Source organism: Sorex araneus, chromosome 1 (assembly GCF_027595985.1).
Source record: "Sorex araneus isolate mSorAra2 chromosome 1, mSorAra2.pri, whole genome shotgun sequence".
In the NCBI taxonomy this organism is placed as follows: Eukaryota; Metazoa; Chordata; class Mammalia; order Eulipotyphla; family Soricidae; genus Sorex; species Sorex araneus.
The window spans coordinates 94,366,088-94,385,085 of NC_073302.1; the positions used below are offsets into that span (position 1 = coordinate 94,366,088).

An 18,998-nucleotide genomic window follows, 5' to 3' on the forward strand; every position below is an offset into this window, starting at 1 on the left:
GCTCTGCACACAAAAGGCTCAACCCCACCACCACATGGACCCTGAGCACTGCTGGAAGTATCCTGTGGGCAGAGTAGCCCAAAACACGTAGCCCAAAACACTGCCAGGTGTGACCCAAAACTTCAAAGTTGAACTACAGGCATACTCTGTCACCTGCATCACAACTTGTGATGTGCACTTTCTCTTTCTGACTCTTCTTACATTTCTCTAAATGAAACTACTTTACTTCACTGCATCACTGTCATCCCATTGTTTCTCCATTTACTGGAGCAGGCACCAGTAACATCTCTATTACACTTAGCCCTGAGATTTTAGCAGCCTCTTCTTACTCGTCTTTTCCAACAATTGGAGGCTCTTTCAGGGTCAAGGGAATGAGACCTATCATTACTGGTTTTGGCATATCGAATACATCACAGGCAGCTTACAAGGCTCTGCCATGCGGGCGGGATACTCTCAGTAGCTTGCCAGGCTCTCCATGAGGTATGTATATATCTTTTACTATACTGGGGATATAAATACGCCATGGGGAGCCTGCAAGACTCTCCTGTGCAGGCAATAGACTCAGTAGCTTGTCAGGTTCTCCAAGAACAAGGCTATTAGACGTCTTTGTGGCCTCACGCTTCCGGGAGCTTGGTCTTGTAGTCTCAGATGTTGGCCATTGATGGAATTACACAGCGCCAGGGGCAGTTCGTGAGTGTGGCTGCCACGCTACTGGAAAATGGGGGGTCTGGTTGGAGAAGGCTTTTACTTCAAAAACTAATAATAATAAAAGCCCTAAAAACACCAACATATATTCCTAGAGACTCATGAGCTAAATTAGGAAAGCATATTTAGATGGAGAAAAGTCAAGGAAGAAACACTTCAGGTTAAGTCTACAAACCCAAAGAGAGGGAGCACTTCAACATCTGTCCTAAAAGGTCTCCAGCCTCCAGACAGGAAGAGGAGAGTCTCTCCTGGCACAGAACAACCTTCTGAAATGTGCTAAAGGGCTCTACTAAGGGGTTCTGTAAATAGTGATCTGACTCAGCTTCCAGATGTAATTAGCATAGTATCTGTAAGTCATTCTTTTGGTTTTGTTTGGAGGTCCACACCCAGTGTTCAGCGATTATAGTTATTCCTGACTGTGCTCAGGAGCAATCCCTGGCAGTTCAAGGGCATCATATCCAGTACCATGAATCCAAACTGGGTCAGCCACATGCAAAGCAAGTGCCTTAAGTTCTGTTCCAACTTTCTGACCCTCTATGGTTATTCTTTTAAAACCACTCTGTTAACATGCATTATAAAGAGTTTCTGAAATATACTACAGAAAAGTATCAAATCAAAACATTTTGCAAGAGTATAAAGCATTATTCTTTTTTAAAAAAAGGAATGGGGTGGGGGTGAGTGAATGGAACACTATATGAAAAGTCTTAAAATCGGTTATCACTTAACACAAATGACAAAGCTGATAACACAGAATTACACAATTCTTGGAAGTGAGGGTGTGGCTCAAGAAGCACAGCACATGCCTGGCTTGTAACTGGCCCCGAGCTCAATTCATCGCACCAGCCCATATGGCCCTAATGGTTCATAAGCATCATTAGGAGTCGCCCCTATTTTTGAAAAGGGGGGGCACACAGAAACCCAAAATTACATAGTTTTGTGAAGAAAAGTTTAAAACATTAATATTTAAAGAAAGAAAAAAAAGGAAATACTGCTTGCAAATTAAACTCGTCACTAAACAGCTGGTTTTACTTTAAAAGGATATCATAAATAGGAACTGGATGTGGTGATCTTTCAGTTCTGAAAAGAGAAGACCAAATAATATAATAGGAATAAAGTGAAACCAATCCTATAGACCTTTTAAGTTTTTAAAAATTCATTACAGAGCAATAAACTTATTTTTGTGGGTATTGGTTGGTTGTTTTTGTACTTCCAGGATCAAATTCAAAGCCTCAACACATGAAAGGCAGCTGCCCCAACCACTGAGCACATCCCTGACCTCTGTGTTCACCAGTAAATTCTGATATAAAGGGGAAAAAAATTTTAGTATTGGCCTAATAAATCAAGACTCATTCACCTGAGACAAATATTTGCTACAGCTTTTCCTTTCCGAAGATTCTATCTGAAGAAAGACCAACTTGCAGATAAAACAGTTTTTTCCCATAAAACGTAGGGAGAGTATGGGGGAAGCTGTCTACCACAGAGGCGGGGGAGGGTTGAGATAGGGGGAGATATACTGGGGACATTGGTGATGGAAGATGTGCACTGGTGGAGGAATGGGTGTTCGATCTCTGTATGACTGAAATTCAAATATGAAAGCTTTGTAACTATCTCATGGTGATTCAATATTAAAATAAAATATTTTCCTCGGAGTGGGCCTATACCAGTAGAATGGTACAGAGACGAAGGGGAGGTCTGCATCAACCATTAACTGCAGGAAAGCAACAGCAAAATGGGGTGCAATTTGAGGGTACTTTCTTCACTTAAAAAAAGCCAGATTTGGTGGCACCAATTATTTTCCCCGAAAAGCCATAACACAACAAAGCTTTATAGAACCATAAGAATCTAAGCATTAATATTTCAAAGGTCCTCGGGACCCTCTGCGCCTAAAGACTTTGATTCCAGAGACCTAACACATCTGGGCATCCAGCGCAGCTTCTTATAGCAATGCACTGGGACTGTGAACTGGGCTACAATTCCGTACTGCCCGGGGGAGGATCTTTCCTCCCCACCCTGTCTTCCTGCACGGAAAATAGCGGCGGCGGCAGCATCCACATGGCAGGAGCCATCTTCTAAGACTTCTAACCCAGAGGTATATGATTTTTATACTTGGGGCTCCTAGGGAATCATGGGAAGTGGATGTAACCGGCACGCCCTCGGCCCAGATAAATCCGGAGCTGCTGAGAGTGAAACGGACCCTCTGCCCCTAAATACTTTGATTCCAGAGACTTCTTACAGCAATGCACTGGGACTATAAGCTGGGCTATGCAATTTCTGGCAAAATTTTCCCTGGACTTTATATAGAAATCCAAAAAGGCAGCGTCTGCGCGACTTAACATCTATAATTGTCAGCAATGTGAAACGGTTCCCTTTTAACAGGTCTGACTTGGGGGGGAAACTCCAAATAACAACAATGAGTTTTTGTTGAAATATTGAAGGTTATTAAAGTAGCAGCCACTTCTCTGGACTGTGAACTAAGCAACAATCCCACACCAGCCAAGAAGAGGAAATATCCCTCTTTCTCGGTTGTTTCCCATTTTCAGGGAGAAACGCGGTGTGGCGTCCACCATACTATGAGGGGCGGGAAGGGGAATGGGGGGGGGGGAAGGAAAAGGAAAAAGAAAAAAAAGAGTTATGTACTTGGAGCAGTGGGGCTACATATCTCTTCATTCTCAGCAATGGAAAACTAATTATCAAATGCTTCCTTGGTAGTAGGGCTGTCTTTCTTGGGGAGAAACTCCAACAACAATAGTGAGTTTTGTGTTGAAATATGGAACGTAATCAAGGTAAAGAGAAAATGAAGTGAAATTCATCAGTTATGCAGTGGGGGGGGGGCGGAGGGGTATACTGGGGTTTTTGGTGGTGGAATATGGGCACTGGTGAAGGGATGGGTGTTTGAATATTGTATAACTGAGACATAAACCTGAGAACTTTGTAACTTTCCACATGGTGAATCAATAAAAATTTAAAAAAAATTTCAAAGGTCCTCTATTTATCTGCATATAGAAAGGCCATGATTCTTAAATTATATACATATTATATGCAATATGGGTGAAGATTCTATTCACCCTCTGTATTACAGGTACCAAAACTATCAAAACACGTTTTCTAGATAAAATTGCAAATTGAATACAACTCAAGATTTCTATTAATACACACTGCATTATTTCAAAACTAGATATATTGACAAGTATTAAATAAAAAATTTTCTTTTCTCCTATCATAAGATAAAGAGTTAGGGTCTGAGAGAGATAGTATAGCAGGTAAGGCACTGGATTTGCAAGCAACCAACCTAGCCCTGAGCACAGCTGGATGTGGCCAAAAAGGGGCTGGAGTGGAGACAAAACGCTGCAGCTATAATCAGAAGAGCAATGCTCATCTATTAACATTCCCAGCATTAAGCAGATATAACGAACCTTTGCTGGAGCGATAGCACAGCTGTAGGGCGTTCACCTTTCACGCGGCCAACCCGTGTTCAATTCCTCCACCCCTCTCGGAGAGCCCGGCAAGCTACCGAGAATATCAAGCCCGCCCGGCAGAGCCTGACAAGCTACCCGGGTGTATTGAATACGCCAAAAACAGTAACAATAAGTCTCACAATGAGAGACGTTACTGGTGCCCGCTCGAGCAAATAAATGAGCAACGGGATGACAGTGACAGTGACAGACAGTGACCGAACCTTGCACATATTGCGTATAATATACATACAACTTAAGAACCATGTCTCTTCTGTAAGCAAATAACCTTTGAAAGAATAATGCTTAGGTTCCCATGGTTCTGTAAAATTCAAGAGATAAAAAGAACACTCAGTGATTAGCAGAATGATTCCCTCTAAACAGACAGAAAAGAACAGTGAAAAAAAGTACAGGAGCCAAGGTACTAAGCCTTGCAGGCAGCCAACCCTGGTTTCATATCTGATACCACATATCGTCCCCCAAGCATCACCAGGAGTGACACCTGAGTGCAGAGCCAGGAATAAATATGCCCTGAGCAGAGTCAGGTAGGACCAGCCCATCCCCACCCATAAGACTTTATTCACCTTCTAATCATACCAACTGTCATCAGGTAATCTAGTGTATTCATTTCAAACACTAAAGAAACAACAAGAAAAAAATATTAAATTTTCTGAAAAGTCTACAAAGACCATTAGAGCAATGCACCTTGGTTTTAATTTAGCTCTCTAAATTACAGAAATAACAATAACCAAAGATCTAATTTCAAGTATGTAAATTCATCTAGTCCCCAACACAAATGCACTGTGCGTGGATTCCTTCCCTGATCGCTGTTAATAACCTACCTCAAAGTACTTGGGGAAAGAATCCCTCGCCTGTGGCACAGCAATGTTGGGGCATCAGTGGCAGGAAAATTGCTAAAAATTTAGAGGAAAGTAGATTGTGATGATTTGAGGAGGGGAGTGGAAGAGAATGTCTGGAGTCTCAATATAATTAATCCCTGCTTCTACAATGCTATTTAAAGACACCATTCTCCCCCCCCCCCCCCTTCTTGAAACTCATCTCCTCTCCTTATTCCCATCACTTTATATTCCTCCATACAGAATTAATTGACATTGCCCCCAAACATATATCACAATGCACTTTTCTGTCTCTAAGTGTATACACTAGTCTGCTTTGAGGGAATCCATTTATCCAGCAAATCACTATTAATCTTCAAAGTTCATGTCACCTTCTCTTATGTTTAGTGACAACTCACTAAACCTCTTCAAAATTATTCCACCTCACTTTGATACTTTATGTAAAAATTATTATGCCTTTACTTAATGGATGAAACATGTATATGAAACATCTTTACACTCTTCTCTGGACGTTGATCACTTGTTTTTATAATCATTCTACTTACTTCCTGACCAGGTCCTATCAGTATTGCTCCAGATAAAACAAAGATAATCTCAGGAATTCTGCCACATGCTCATCAAACAAAGTTTTTTTCATAATCTCTTACTTTTACTGATACAACACAAAAGAAATATAATCTTTTAATTCTTTTTTCCAATAAGCCTTCTCCAAGAATAAAGTCCAACAAAATGGAATACTCTTTGGTCTTTAGGCACACAAATAAATTAAGATTTTTCCTACAGTTCACTTTCAAAAAAAATTTATTTCAATTTTTATTGGCAGTTCAACCAAAGTTCTGAGACCAGGAAAGGAAGAGCTAAAATTGGATGTAAAAAGAAGCTATTCAAGGTCAATGAATACATGACTCATTCAATATAGCCTATTAAAAATACAGACTTCATTTATGACTGTATTTTCACTTAAACTATTTTGCCCAGGGTCCTATTCAAATGACCCAAGCACTTAGCAAATATTTTGTCATGCATTCTACTGTTACAAGGTGTGAACAATTGAGGGTGGTGGGCATAAGTGATGGAGGAATATTGGCAGTCTAGTGGCGGGGTGTGGAATATGCCTAAAACATAAATATTAATACTACTGTAAATCATGACACATTATAATAAAATAAAGTATGTAGACTACTGCAGATAATACAGCGTCTAAAGTCAAGGTCTATCTGGAATCCACTTTCAATAGCATAACCAACAAAAATTGCAGATTCCAGTATTAGTCTTAAGAACATTTGATGTGGGGCTGGAGTGATAGCACAGCGGGTAGGGCGTTGGCCTTGCATGCAGCCGACCCGGGTTCGATTCCCAGCATCCCATATGGTCCCCTGAGCACTGCCAGGGGTAATTCCTGAGCGCAGAGGCCAGAGTAACCCCTGTGCATTGCCGGGCGTGACCCAAAAAGCTAAAAAAAAGAAAAAGAGGAAAAAATAAGCACATCTGAAGAGGTGCTGGGAGATAGCACAGTGATAATGGCACACACATTCAATGGAGTTTCTATTTCTGGCACCACAGGGTCCACTTCCAGGGTGGGCCTGAAGTCTCCAAACACCATATGGTGCAGCTAAGGAAATTCTCAGGCCCCCCAATACTGAACACCAGCATACAGATCAAGAATTGACCCTGGGACCTTGTGAGCACTGCTTGGAAGTGCTCCCCACCAATGCTCCCCCCCAAAAAAAGTGTAAAAAACTAGTAATACAAGTTTTGATACAAATATTTTAGTATGTAAAACTGCCCTAACTTCACATATCAAATTCTGGTATTTATTTCCTGGCCTTAATAATTCCATACATTTCATCTTTAATAACCAACAATTAAATCACTGATTATGGAAACATGTTAAGTTAACTTATGGCCGACTATTCGTTCTCCTATTGCATGCAGTCTTCCTCTTCCTTATGTTAAAAACTCCTAAAACACTGATAATAGACTAGAATTCCCTCACAAAAATCCCATTCCTTCATTCACCATCTTTTTGTTACATATTTATTGTATTCAACAAGACACAAGAGTTGTCTACATACCACCATAACTACAAGGTACTCAGTAGTTTAATACAGCGGATAAATCACTAAATCAGTGAGTGATTTAGTAAGTCTGCAAACTGCTCAAGTTCAATCACCAACGCCGCGAGATATGTGCTAAGTAAGATCCTGGCAGCTCTGCAGTCACAAGCTTGATGGCTCTGGTGTGTTATCCCTAGAGAGCAAGCAATTTCCAGGCACACCACAGCAAGGTGTTTGCAAGCACCACAACTTAAGGGTAACACCCCTAACCACTGCAACTAAAAGATGTGTGATTACCAGAGTCAGGAGTAGAAGCCCTGGCAAGCACAAAACGTGAGCACCACAACTGAAGTGTGCAACCCCCAGAGCAAATCAATAACCACAAATATCTACTAGCACCAAAACTAAAAGTGTGGCCTTCAGCAAGTGCATATTCAGAGCACTATTAAACTGCAACCTTCACACCATATGCAAACACCACAGCAGACATGAATGTGGGCCCTAATCAAGAAGGTGGTATGGAAGAGAAAAGAAAAAATCAATACATATAAATGAAAGCACTGAAAGTGTCACTATGGGAAAGTATAAAGTAATTATGAAAAATTACAATCACAGTTCTGTGAGTGAACAAAAATAACTCCTATATTGATGCTCAGGCAATCATGTTCATTTAAAGCTCAAATTTTATTCACGTATAGTTCTCTGATCCCACACACACAAAGAGCCTGGCAAGCTCCCTGTAGCGTATTCGATATGACAAATACAGTAACAGTAACAGTCTCATGCCCCTGACCCTGAAAGAGCCTCCAATGATTGGGCAAGACAAGTAAGGAGAGGCTGTTAAAATCTCAGGGCTCAGTCAAATAGAGACACACTGGCGCCCACTCGTAAATCGATAAACAACGTGATAACAGTGATACAGTAATACTTCTCTGATACTCACGGATACAGGCATACAACTATGTTCACTATCTGCTCATTGAAAGACTATATGAGGCAGACCTGCATTTAATCTCTGGCACCTCGTTCGATCCGATCAGCACCACCAGGAGTGACTGATGAGCACAGAGTCAGCAGTACACTCCCCGCCACCACGCATGAGTGGGTGGGCCCCAAAACAAAATAGACTATTTTGAGAAGCTGGAGATTGTACACAGCCAAGCTGGGATCCATCCCTGACACATGGGGTCCCCAGAGTACTGCCAGAGAACTGAGCAAAGAGCTAAAAGGAAGCTCTGCACACTGCTAGATTTGGCCCCAAAATATGAACCAACAAAGTGACTATTTTGAGGCTAAGGATATAGCTCTGAAGTAGAGTACATGCTTCACATGTGTAAAGCCTAGGGTTCAAATCCCAAATGGTAAGACTACATAGAGAACAACAACAAAATAAAGTATGCCAAATTAGGTCATATGATCCAGCTAGATAGATGAATGTTTGCCTCAAGATTTTCATTTATCAATGAATTATATATGCAACTGTCATCCAAAAAAAAATAAATCTGTATCCTTCACTTATTTCTATGCCCACATTACTCAAAAGTAGAATTGTACTCCACATCAAATTCAAAAGGGGACTCAAATATCCTTAATGCTGAAGAAGTCAATAACTTCTTATACCAAAAGCACAAAGAAAAAAGAAAAACAATAAACTTTAAAATGAGCAAAAAAAATTTTTCAGATAGATGGTCAATAATCACGTAACAATTAAAATTTTAAAGAAAGCAAAAACTTATTAAAAAGAAAAAAGTCACCTAGAAATACCAACATATTTATATAGTAGGGAAATGTAAATCAAAATCATTAAGACACCACATTTCATACCTATTTAGATGCTACCACTAAAATCAAAAACACAGCTAGAGAAAACACTCAACAGACCCAAGTGCAGACTTTGCATTAGGAAGGTCCAGGTTTGACTCCAGGCACAGCACAGTCCCCAAGCACAAAATGGTTCCAAAGCACCTACAAGACCCAGCACAAAAGTGGAAGTAGTCCTTCAACACCACTAGGAGCAGCCAGAAAAACAACTCAAAAAATTAACATGAAAATTACAAGTACTCGCAATTCTGTGGAGAAATTGTAACCTGCAAGCATCACGGTTAGGAACATAAAATAGAACAACTGCTGTGACAAACAGTTAAACATTATAATTACTGTTTATAAGACTCAGCAATTCCAGGTGTACATACACACACATACACCTATATATCCTAGAAGATGAAAACTTTAAGTTCACACAAAAAGTTCTACACTGATGTTCACAGCCAAAAAGGGTATACAACCTAAATGTCCCACAAGCAATAAAGGAACGAAAGAAATGTATATGTATATATCCATACAATAAAATGTATCCAGTTATAAAAATAGATACTGTTAAACATGGATGAATCTTGAAATTATACTCAGTGAAAGAAACCAGGTTATGAAAGGTCACATATTATATGATTCTTTTCACATAAGATTTCCAAAACAGGAAGATCCATAGGTTGTCAGGGAATGGTGGAGCAGGAACTGGGAGTGATTGGTAACAGTTACACCGTTTCTTTTGGGGAGCACTGGAGCACTGTCCTCCTGTTGTTCATCAATTTGCTCCAGCTTAAGGTCTCCATTATGAGACTTGTTACTGTGTTTGGCATAGCGGATAGCTTGCAAGGTCTTCTGGTGTGGGTGAGATACTCTCTGTAGCTTGCCGGGTTCTCTGAGAGGAATGGAGGAATCAAACCCAGGTCAGCCGCATGCAAGGCAAATGCCCTACCCTCTCTTTTGGGGAGAAGATGGAAAATTTTCTGAAATTAGATAGCAGTGATGCCTACACACAGCACCTTGACTATTCTCAAAGTCACTGAACTGCACACTTCAAAATGGTGAATTTTATACTACATGAATTACATCCCAATTTAAAAATTGTGAAAAAAAAAATTTAAATCACCTTGCCTCACAATCCCTTTTCACAGTAGCTTTGGATTGGTTAGCTGATATTATTTCAAATTACTCAATTACATGCACGAATCAAATTTCTGTAAACTATTTCAAGTACATGATAAAGGTGTGCTAATCCTTTCCGGAGCAAATGCCATCCTAGTATTTACTTTTGCTAAACAAGGTAAATTACAGTAAGAGGTTCACATATTGGATGCATTGAAATATAACATGCCACATTTCTATTTCTTCTTTTTTTGTTTTTGGTTGGGGTTCACACGTGATGGTACTCAAGGCTTAATCCTGGTGGTTTTGGAGTACCATATGGGATGCCTGGGATCAAAGCTGGGTCGGCAGCAACCAAGGCGAACACCCTACCAGCTGTGTTCCACTCCTCACATTTCTATTAAGCATTTATAAGAAAATTAACTCTATCGATAACACATAAAATTGCAAACTTATACACACCCTCCTGTTCTCAGAGTTTACGCCAGATGTAAAGACCTTTAATCAATTACACTAAAATACAGCACTTGAGCATAGTCTTTGAAAGTCACATTTAATGAAGAAAGAATCTGAAAAGCAGGGCTCCTTACTTCTACATGTTGTCCCGAGTTAAATCTGAGCCCTTCAAATATTTCTTTGTGTTAAATTCATGACTATAAAAACCAGCACCATTTCAAATATCACTGCTAGAATTCTAAGTGTTCTAGTAACCTTTCAGCAATTCCTACTAGCTCTTTGAAATCATGGAGATATTTAGTTTACCCTATTTTCACAAACCATCAATATAACTACTCTAACCCTTGCTTCAAACCTCAAAACATCTGTTAAGTGTATTCTATCTTCCTGAAATGAGTGTGCCTCAGGGGTCAAAGAATAACTCTGTGGCAAAGTATCTGACTTTAAGTATGAGACCATGAGTTCCAAAACCAATGTAGCCCACATGAGCAAACACAGTTTCATCACCTCTGTACTGCAAAAGAGTATGGGATCTTTTGGAAAGAGGCTTCTAAGTTGTTGAGACTTTATTTTTAAAACTTAAAATTTGTATGTTCTTCATTTTGTTTTTTGGGTTTTTTTTTTGGAGGGGGGTTACAGTGATTTACAAGATTGTTAATACTGTTTCAGGAATATGATATAAAGGTAAACATTTTAAGTGTTTTCAAATTAAATCACTAAAAAAAAAAACCCTTTCTGCTGTTAATAATTTTAGAAAACTAATATAGAAGCAAAACCAAACCTCTTAATGTCTCATGGGCTCCATGAAACAGAAACTAATTAACACGTTTTCATCAATGCTACTGATTGACTCATATATAGTTTTGCAACCAGGTAATTACCACTCATTACCACAAAGATCACCATATAAATATAAAATGATTAGTGGACTACAACCCCATGCCAGTGTAAACTGATCATGCACTAATCTGATGTGCTAAAGATGATGATGTACATTTTCATTCGGTACTTATTAAATAGCCCCAGGGTCACTGACTAGGAACTATTCTTAAGGAAAAACAATTTCTATTCTACAGAAAAAAAAAATACATGAATTCAAATATACAGAAAAGCATGACACTACAATTTAACAAGATTATATAAACTTAAAAAACAAGATCGTCAGAGTTTTCAGCAATGTCTTTACAAAAATATAATCTTTAAATGTTATTAACAAAAGCAATTTAGTTCAGAGATTTAAAAAGAGGGATCTACTTAAAGAGACAAGGAATGGTCCAGTAATGGTAATGTGAAAAGGACAAAAGTCTTGGGCCAAGAATGTATTCAGGCACAAAAAAAACCTAACAACCTTGGTTGAAAAGGAATAGCTTGGATATGAACCTTGTTTTTAATCTTAAGAGGAAAATAAGTTATAAATAATAATGGACTAAGACCACTTGAGAAAAAAATTATCAATCATTGAACTTTTTACCCCATCAATCTCCTTTCCAAGTCGCAAAGCTCACACTTTCCAATCTAGTTAAAGGTGTAACTTAATCAAGGATTCTATCATGAACCTCATTCAAAAATCCTTCAGCAGTATGTTATTCATCAAGTCAAATACAAAATTACTGAGTTTAAATATCTCTCAAATATAAATCTTTTCCTGAGTAGTTTCCCCCTCTTAATACACACTCTTCCTCAGAATTGTGTCTTAGTCTCAAAAACCTTTACAATCTTAAAACCGTCTGGGTTAGGGAAATAATTCAAAGGCTCAGGCTTTACATGCATGCCCGAGACCTACTATTGATCGCTGGCACCTGATGGTCTCCAGAATTGCCAGGAGTACCCCCTGAGCATTGCTGAATGTGGCCCCACACAAAACAAAAACTGATGATCCTGAAAGGCGTTAGTTCATGTAATTTTCTCTACCAATATTTCACTGTCACTGTCATCCCATCGCTCATGGATTTGCTCCAGCGGGCATCAGTAACATCTCCATTGTGAAACTTGTTTGTTACTGTTTTTGGCATGTTGAATACGCCACGGGTAGCTTGCCAGGCTCTACCGTGGGGGCTAGATACTCTCGGTATTTCCGAGAGGGTCACATGAATCGAACCCGGGTCGGCCGGCCACCGTGCAAGGCAAACGCCCTACCACTGTGCTATCGCTCCAGCCCCTACCAATATTTACTGCTAGAAACTAAAGCTTAAAATGTTATTTATTACTTTTAAAATAACTGTCATAGGGGCTGGAGCAACAGCACAGAGGGTAGGTTTGCCTTGCACGGGGCAACAGCACAGAGGGTAGGTTTGCCTTGCACGGGGCCGACAGGGGTTCGATTCCCAGCATCCCATATAGTCCCCCAAGCACCGCCAGGAGTAATTCCTGAGTGCAGAGCCAGGAATAAGCCCTGAGCATCGCCAGGTGTGACCCAAAAAGCAAAAAATAAATAAATAAATAGATAAATCTGTCATAAATGTATTGATTTTAAAATCACAAGACATATTTAACACTAAAAGTATTTTTTAGGGCCAAAATTAGAATAATGGGAAAGTCTGCAAAACTTCACTCTTGTGCACCATCTACTCGGCAGACAGGAACTGGATTTGTTATATCTGCTACTACATTCAATCTGTTGCTGTAAAATTACATAGCTTCTGGAAACTGCATTCTACACTTGTGAAAGAAAATGAGAAAAGCGAATACTGTCGTAGTACATCAATATACTTCTGACCCACAAACACATGATGAAAAGGTTTTGGGGACTCTCGGGAGCATGGTACCAGCGGTCCGGAGAAGGAAAGAGAGATTAAGAGGGGGAGGGAATATTCTGGAGGGATACTGGTACTTTGGTGGTGGTTGTGATGTGATTTTAAAGAGGCTTAAAACTGTACTTCTTAAAACAATAACACTCATACAATGTAAACTATTTCAAAAAAACAAAAAGAAAAAATCAAGGCCATGAAGAAATGTGTATGGTTTATCTGGTCCATATATAGAAAAGCATTATTTAAAAAGATAAAAAGAAAAAGCACAGACCTGATTCTAGACTCCTGAGTTCAAATACTAGATTATCTCCTAACTATTCAACCTTGGGCAAATTGCTCAACTTCCAAAGTGCCTCAGTTTCCTCTCCAATAAAATGGGTATAATAAACTGCTTTCACAAGACTGTTAAAAAGAGTAAGGACCAACAGTACAATGGTTAGGGCATTTGCCCTGCTTGCAGCAGACAGGAACTCAATGCCCAGCACCATAAGAGACTCCTGACCACCACCAGGACTGACTCAATAAACAAAGAACAAGCCAATAAATGTAAATTCTGCACTAAATGCCCAATACAAAATAGTTACAAATATCTATCTGTTAAATATATATACAAAGAAAGCTTAAGTACAAGAGTACTGTCCCTACATACGAACTAGAAAAATCTTAATATCCTAATAACTTAGCAAATGTGATTTTTAAAACACTCAATTTAAAAGCGAGAATAGGACTGTAGCTTAAACTTATCAAAATATCCTTTGAAGAAATATCAATAGTGAAATCTAACTGCCTAGAAATAACTCTCCATAAAAAGGACCATATACACAATGAACATACAAAATTCTAAAAGGTCAAATCTAAATTTCAATTCTCTGGAGAAATGTATAAAGCAGTTTAGCACACTGAGACAGAACACAAAGTAACGGAAATGCCACTTCAGCCACCAAACAAACAGGAAGAGCAAATAATAAGCCTTTACTTTGAAAATCTAACCCCTGCACTTCTGGATAGGGCTTCCAACTCATGGAAAGATGGCTTTAAAGTTTATTTTTTCTGGCTTCTTTATTTTTAAGGGAGAAACCATGAAACTGAAGCATTTTGGACCTGCAGATAATACAACAGGAATGCCTTTCCATACATTATGGTTAACTTTTGTATATTCTAAACAATAATGAGCCAAAATAAACAGTTGTATTTAAACCAAGACAAGTCTAGTAATTTAAAATATATTATTTTTAACAATAAATGTATATTTAAAGCATCTTAATATTTTACTCAAGTACTTCACAAGAGGGATAAAAAAAACTAAGTCATTGTATATGAAGTTTCACTTATCAGTCATTCCAAACTAAACACCAACAAAAATTATTCATGTTAATTATAGAAAATATAAAAATGCTAAAAATTAAACAGAACGTTAACTTTCAATATTATTTTTAAAAATATGTCCACCAGTGTAGTCTAATTACACAAGTATTTTAGAATTTATAAATTACCTATCAGGCAGCTACCAAAATGGTCATGTCAGAATTCTTCTAAAATTACACCCTATCCAAAAATATAGAGACCTACCAAGGATATATTCTTAAACTCATTTACGAAGTCCTACTACGTACCTTGCACATCTGGCATATGTAGTCAAATCTTACAATTACTAGTTTGATTATACTATTACCATTTTCTATATCTCAGAGGTATTAAGGGAGAAAGTAAATCAAAAACATAAATCATGTGATTAACTCATCTATATAACCTTATGTCTGAATATTAAGTACAAAATAACTGCCTCATAAAACATCCATTCAGAAAATCAAAATTATTTTATTTCTAAACAAAAAGAATTTGGGAGGAAATCTTCTCAATGTAAATGCCAAGGCTAGTAAATTAAACAAGTATTGGCGGGTGGAGGAGTACTTTTATCAAAAAACAAAACCAAACTTATAAAATTAAATTCGAATCTTTAAAATGAAATATAACTTTAATGCTTGTCTATAAATCACTGTATTTTAAGTACTTATATCCTTTTTAAATGGAGCTAGAAACCTACTAACGAATGTTTGTGGTTTACATCTCCTCAGCTATGAAAAATTAAGTTAGAAGAAAAGGTTAATAGGAGCCTAGCAAACTGAAGTACTCCAAATTTAAGGGCTGCTAATCTTCTACCTTGATAACAGACATTTGAGGCCTGAAATTAAGTGTAAATGGTGGGGGGTTTTCATATATGTTCTAGATTTATAAAATATTTATAAACTTTTTGACACTAGGGATACTAACACTGTTTTCTACCAACGCCCAAAGCAAAGCATAAGATCTTCATTAAACAAGTGCTCAACGCAATATGAATTAAGCCCCAATTCGTGGATTAAAACAACCACTGCTTAATAAAGAAAACCCCTTCTTGGCAAAGTACACAGAAACCATCTCCACACCTTAAAAGCCAATAGGAAAAGCAAGAATCATAAGCACATTTTTGTTAAATACTAACATTTAAAAAACAATATTCTTTTCATTAGACTCAACTAATATTAATTAGGTTTCCAGACATTAAAGGGTACAACAAAAGAAGTCTTCAACAGAAAAAGAAAAAAACCTTCCTAAAAGTGGTAAAACTATTTTTATTATCTGGAAACAAAACTCTGTGTGTGTGTGTGTGTGTGTGTGTGTGTGTAAAAGATGTTTATGAGAAGAGTACATTTCATATTCCTCTGTGTGTAAAAGATGTTTATGAGAAGACTAAATTTCATATTCCTGAGACCTGTTACAAGTACATTTTTAACAATGTAAGAAAAATAGTTTGTATCTTAAAACCTCATTAAAAATATTTTATAAGTTTTTTAAAAACCAAGTACTGTCAGGAATATTCATAAAGACATGAAAGCTTATTCACACAATGGTAACGAAAAGGAACTACAAATGTGAGGATATCCTCCAAACCCAATACCGGCAGTAGTTTTACCAGAAAAAAAGGCTCAGATAGATACAACTGCAAGCAAGTATCACCTCCTAAATCTTAGCTAACATTTTGGTTTTTTGCATCTTTGGAAAATAGTTTAAAAACCGCTACATTTGAAAGAAGACCTTATAAACGTAGGACTTTAAAAGCTGTTCTTGTTATAGTCATTTTGAGTGAGGAAAGAGGAAAACAGTCACATACCAGCAGATTCTTTATCTAAGTGCGCCCATCACCAAATAGAAAGGAGGAAAAAAAGCAACCGACAGAAACTTAAATAAACCATAAGATCAGTAAAGCAGTCACTTGAATGGGCATAAACTACACAAATACCAATGCCAGCTAGATAACCCAAGTATCACCTAAAGCTGTATAGTGTATTATTTCTAAGTTTCTAAGTGTCACCATCCAAGTATATTATTTTCTAAAAGAAGTGATAGTCTAAAAATTAAAAAGAGGAAAAAAACCCAACGCCGCGGGCAAGAACACATCAGAGTAAGAAGCAAGCCGTATTTTTTAACGTGTCCACTGCGGAGAAGCAAGTCAATATAATGCGTGTGCGTGTGAGTGTGCTGCAACGACTCGTCCTGAAAGTACTTCATGATCCGGGAGGGATTCACAGGTGTCCCTGCCGTCCCCCGCCCCCCACGCGAACACTCCGGCCAAAGTCCGAAGAGAAATCAAAGCCGGGCTCCTGTCAGCGCGTCCTCGCCGGCGCGGCTCGCCTGGCCGGTGCCCAGCGCAGAGCGGGGGCCGCGGGGGCGCCCGGAGGGCCGCCCCGAGACCGTCTACCCACCCCTCGCGGCCGCGGCGCCCGGGGAAACCGTCCCCCACACGGAGCCCGAGTGAAGACTCGGCCAGCGGCCGCGGCTCCCGTCCGGCCCGTGTCGCGGCGGCGACGAGGGTCCGCGCGGAATCTCCAGGAGCGCAACGGCCCGAGCCAACGGCCGGGACGGCGCTGACAGCTCGGCCGGCCGCCGGGGCGCCGCCGCCACCCGCCCGCAGACAATGGCCGCGCGGCCCCGCACTCACAGTCCAGGTGCTTCTTCTTGGGCCCCATGATCTCGTGGGTCGTGGCCTTGCATACTGTCTTGGATACGGCCGAGCCGGTGACACTGTGCTGCGCGGCCGTGATGCGGTCAGTCAGGCTCTGGCCCGACATCGCGGCGGCCGGCGGGGAGCGGGACCCCCGAGCGCCGGAGGACGCCCACCCCCCCGCACCCCCCACCCCCACCGGCTTCTCGGAGGCCGGCCGGGCTGGGGCGGGGCGCAGGGCCGCGCGCGGCCGCCCGGCCCGGAGAGCGCCGGCCGGGGTGCCCCCGGGGTCCGGCGCAGAGTCGGGCTCTCCGCGGCCCCCGCCTCAGCTCAGCCCACCCCTTCCCCGGTCAGCTGGAGCCAGGCAGGGGGAGAGGGACAGGCGGCTGCAGGAAAATGGCGGCGCCGGGCTCCTCCTCGGCGCTTTCCGGGCGGCCCCGGTCACGTGACGCGGGCGCCGCCCCTTCCCTTCCCTGCGCTCCCCGGCGGCCGCCCGCCCTCGCGCCTGAGGGGAGCGCGGGGCGGCGCCCGCGGGCGCGACGCAGCCGGCCAAGGAGTCGCGGGGCGCGGCGCGCCCACAGGTCGCGGGGGAGGGGCGCGGGTCACAGAGGGGGGCGGGGCGGCGCGGGGCTCTTCCGGCGCCGAGGCCGCGCGACCCCGAGCGGGCCCCGCCCCCGGCCGAAGGCTGGGTCTGTCACCTGCTTCTCTTGGGGCCGCGGGGACGCCTGCGCGCTGCCGGGCTAAATTTAGCCGCCGGGCGGCCGCGCTCCCGCCGGTGCTGTCCGAGGGGGCAGGGAGCGCATCGCCGCTCTGGAATTCGGAAGGGGAAGGCGGACGTGGCCGCCGGCCTGACCCTACAAGGCCGAGCGCCCGGCGGCGCGGCGGCCCGACCGTAGAAGGCGGTGAGCGGCGGGAGGGGCCGTCGGAGCCCGTCAGAGCCCGCCGCCCGCCCGCGTGGCCGCCGCGCTCTGGGAAACGCGGTGCGGGCCGGGGGTCCGCTGGCGCGGGGGGAGGCGTTCGCGTTCTGGCGCCCTCTGAGGGAGCACGCGGCGGCGGAGCCTTTCTAAGCGAGCAGAACCCCCTTGGTCCGCGTTTCGAGCGAGGTTTCTTGGTCTGCACCTCGTTAGCCGAGTTCAGAAACGCTGTGTTTCAAGCGGGGGCTTCTCAGAAGAGGCCGCCCCAGGAGTTCAAGGCCCGTGTCCCCTAAGCTGTGTGGCTTCTGCGCGATCTCCCCTTCCCCGCTGCGGCTGGCGGAGCTCTGCGGCACGACCAGCGGCCCCGGAAGCCCCGCTCCAAACTAGCAGGCCGGGCCGTCCGCGGGGCGTCCCCGGTGGGCTGCCCGGTGCCTGCCAGGCAGGGCAACTAGCTGCTTCTCCTTCTCGGAAAGCGCGAGTCAGCCGTCCTGCGCCTCCGGGCTCCACTAAGCGAGATCCCGGTTAAACTCAGCCGCCGGTGAACTCCCAGGGAGCGCGACCGGAGTGTCGAGCTCCCCACTGCTCGGTATTTCGGCCTCATGGAAATGGAAGTTCTCCCAAGCACCCAGCGGGAGCACTTCCGGAGGGGGACTTCGGTCTTCTTTCATCAGAGAGGTTCTTACAAATCATCTTTGTTCAGATCACTGTGGACCTATTTTTCTTAGTAGTCAACTAGCTTCAGTTAGAAATAGCACTGTTTTTCCCCAAAGGCACATTGTTTTTTATATATGTAAACAGTTAGCAATTTAGTGATTATAGAGGCTCCTGTGCAAATGTAGACTGAAAGGTACAGAAGGAATTTAGAAGTTGATGGGGAGTTGTTATGTAGAAAATAAT

The 18,998-nt window shown here is 41.9% G+C and overlaps 1 protein-coding gene across 9 annotated transcripts in view; it reads right to left on the bottom strand.

Moving 5' to 3' along the window:
- PICALM (phosphatidylinositol binding clathrin assembly protein) overlaps positions 1–17,568 on the bottom strand; it is a 131,385-nt gene extending 113,817 nt beyond the window's left edge. For all 9 annotated transcript variants that reach the window (XM_055137290.1, XM_055137276.1, XM_055137282.1 and 6 more), the window contains exon 1: positions 17,185–17,568. In XM_055137290.1, the coding sequence (XP_054993265.1) occupies positions 17,185–17,314 (130 nt within the window). In that variant the 5' untranslated portion in view covers positions 17,315–17,568. The remainder of the gene's footprint in view (positions 1–17,184) is intronic.
- Between the last annotated feature and the right edge of the window lie 1,430 nt (positions 17,569–18,998).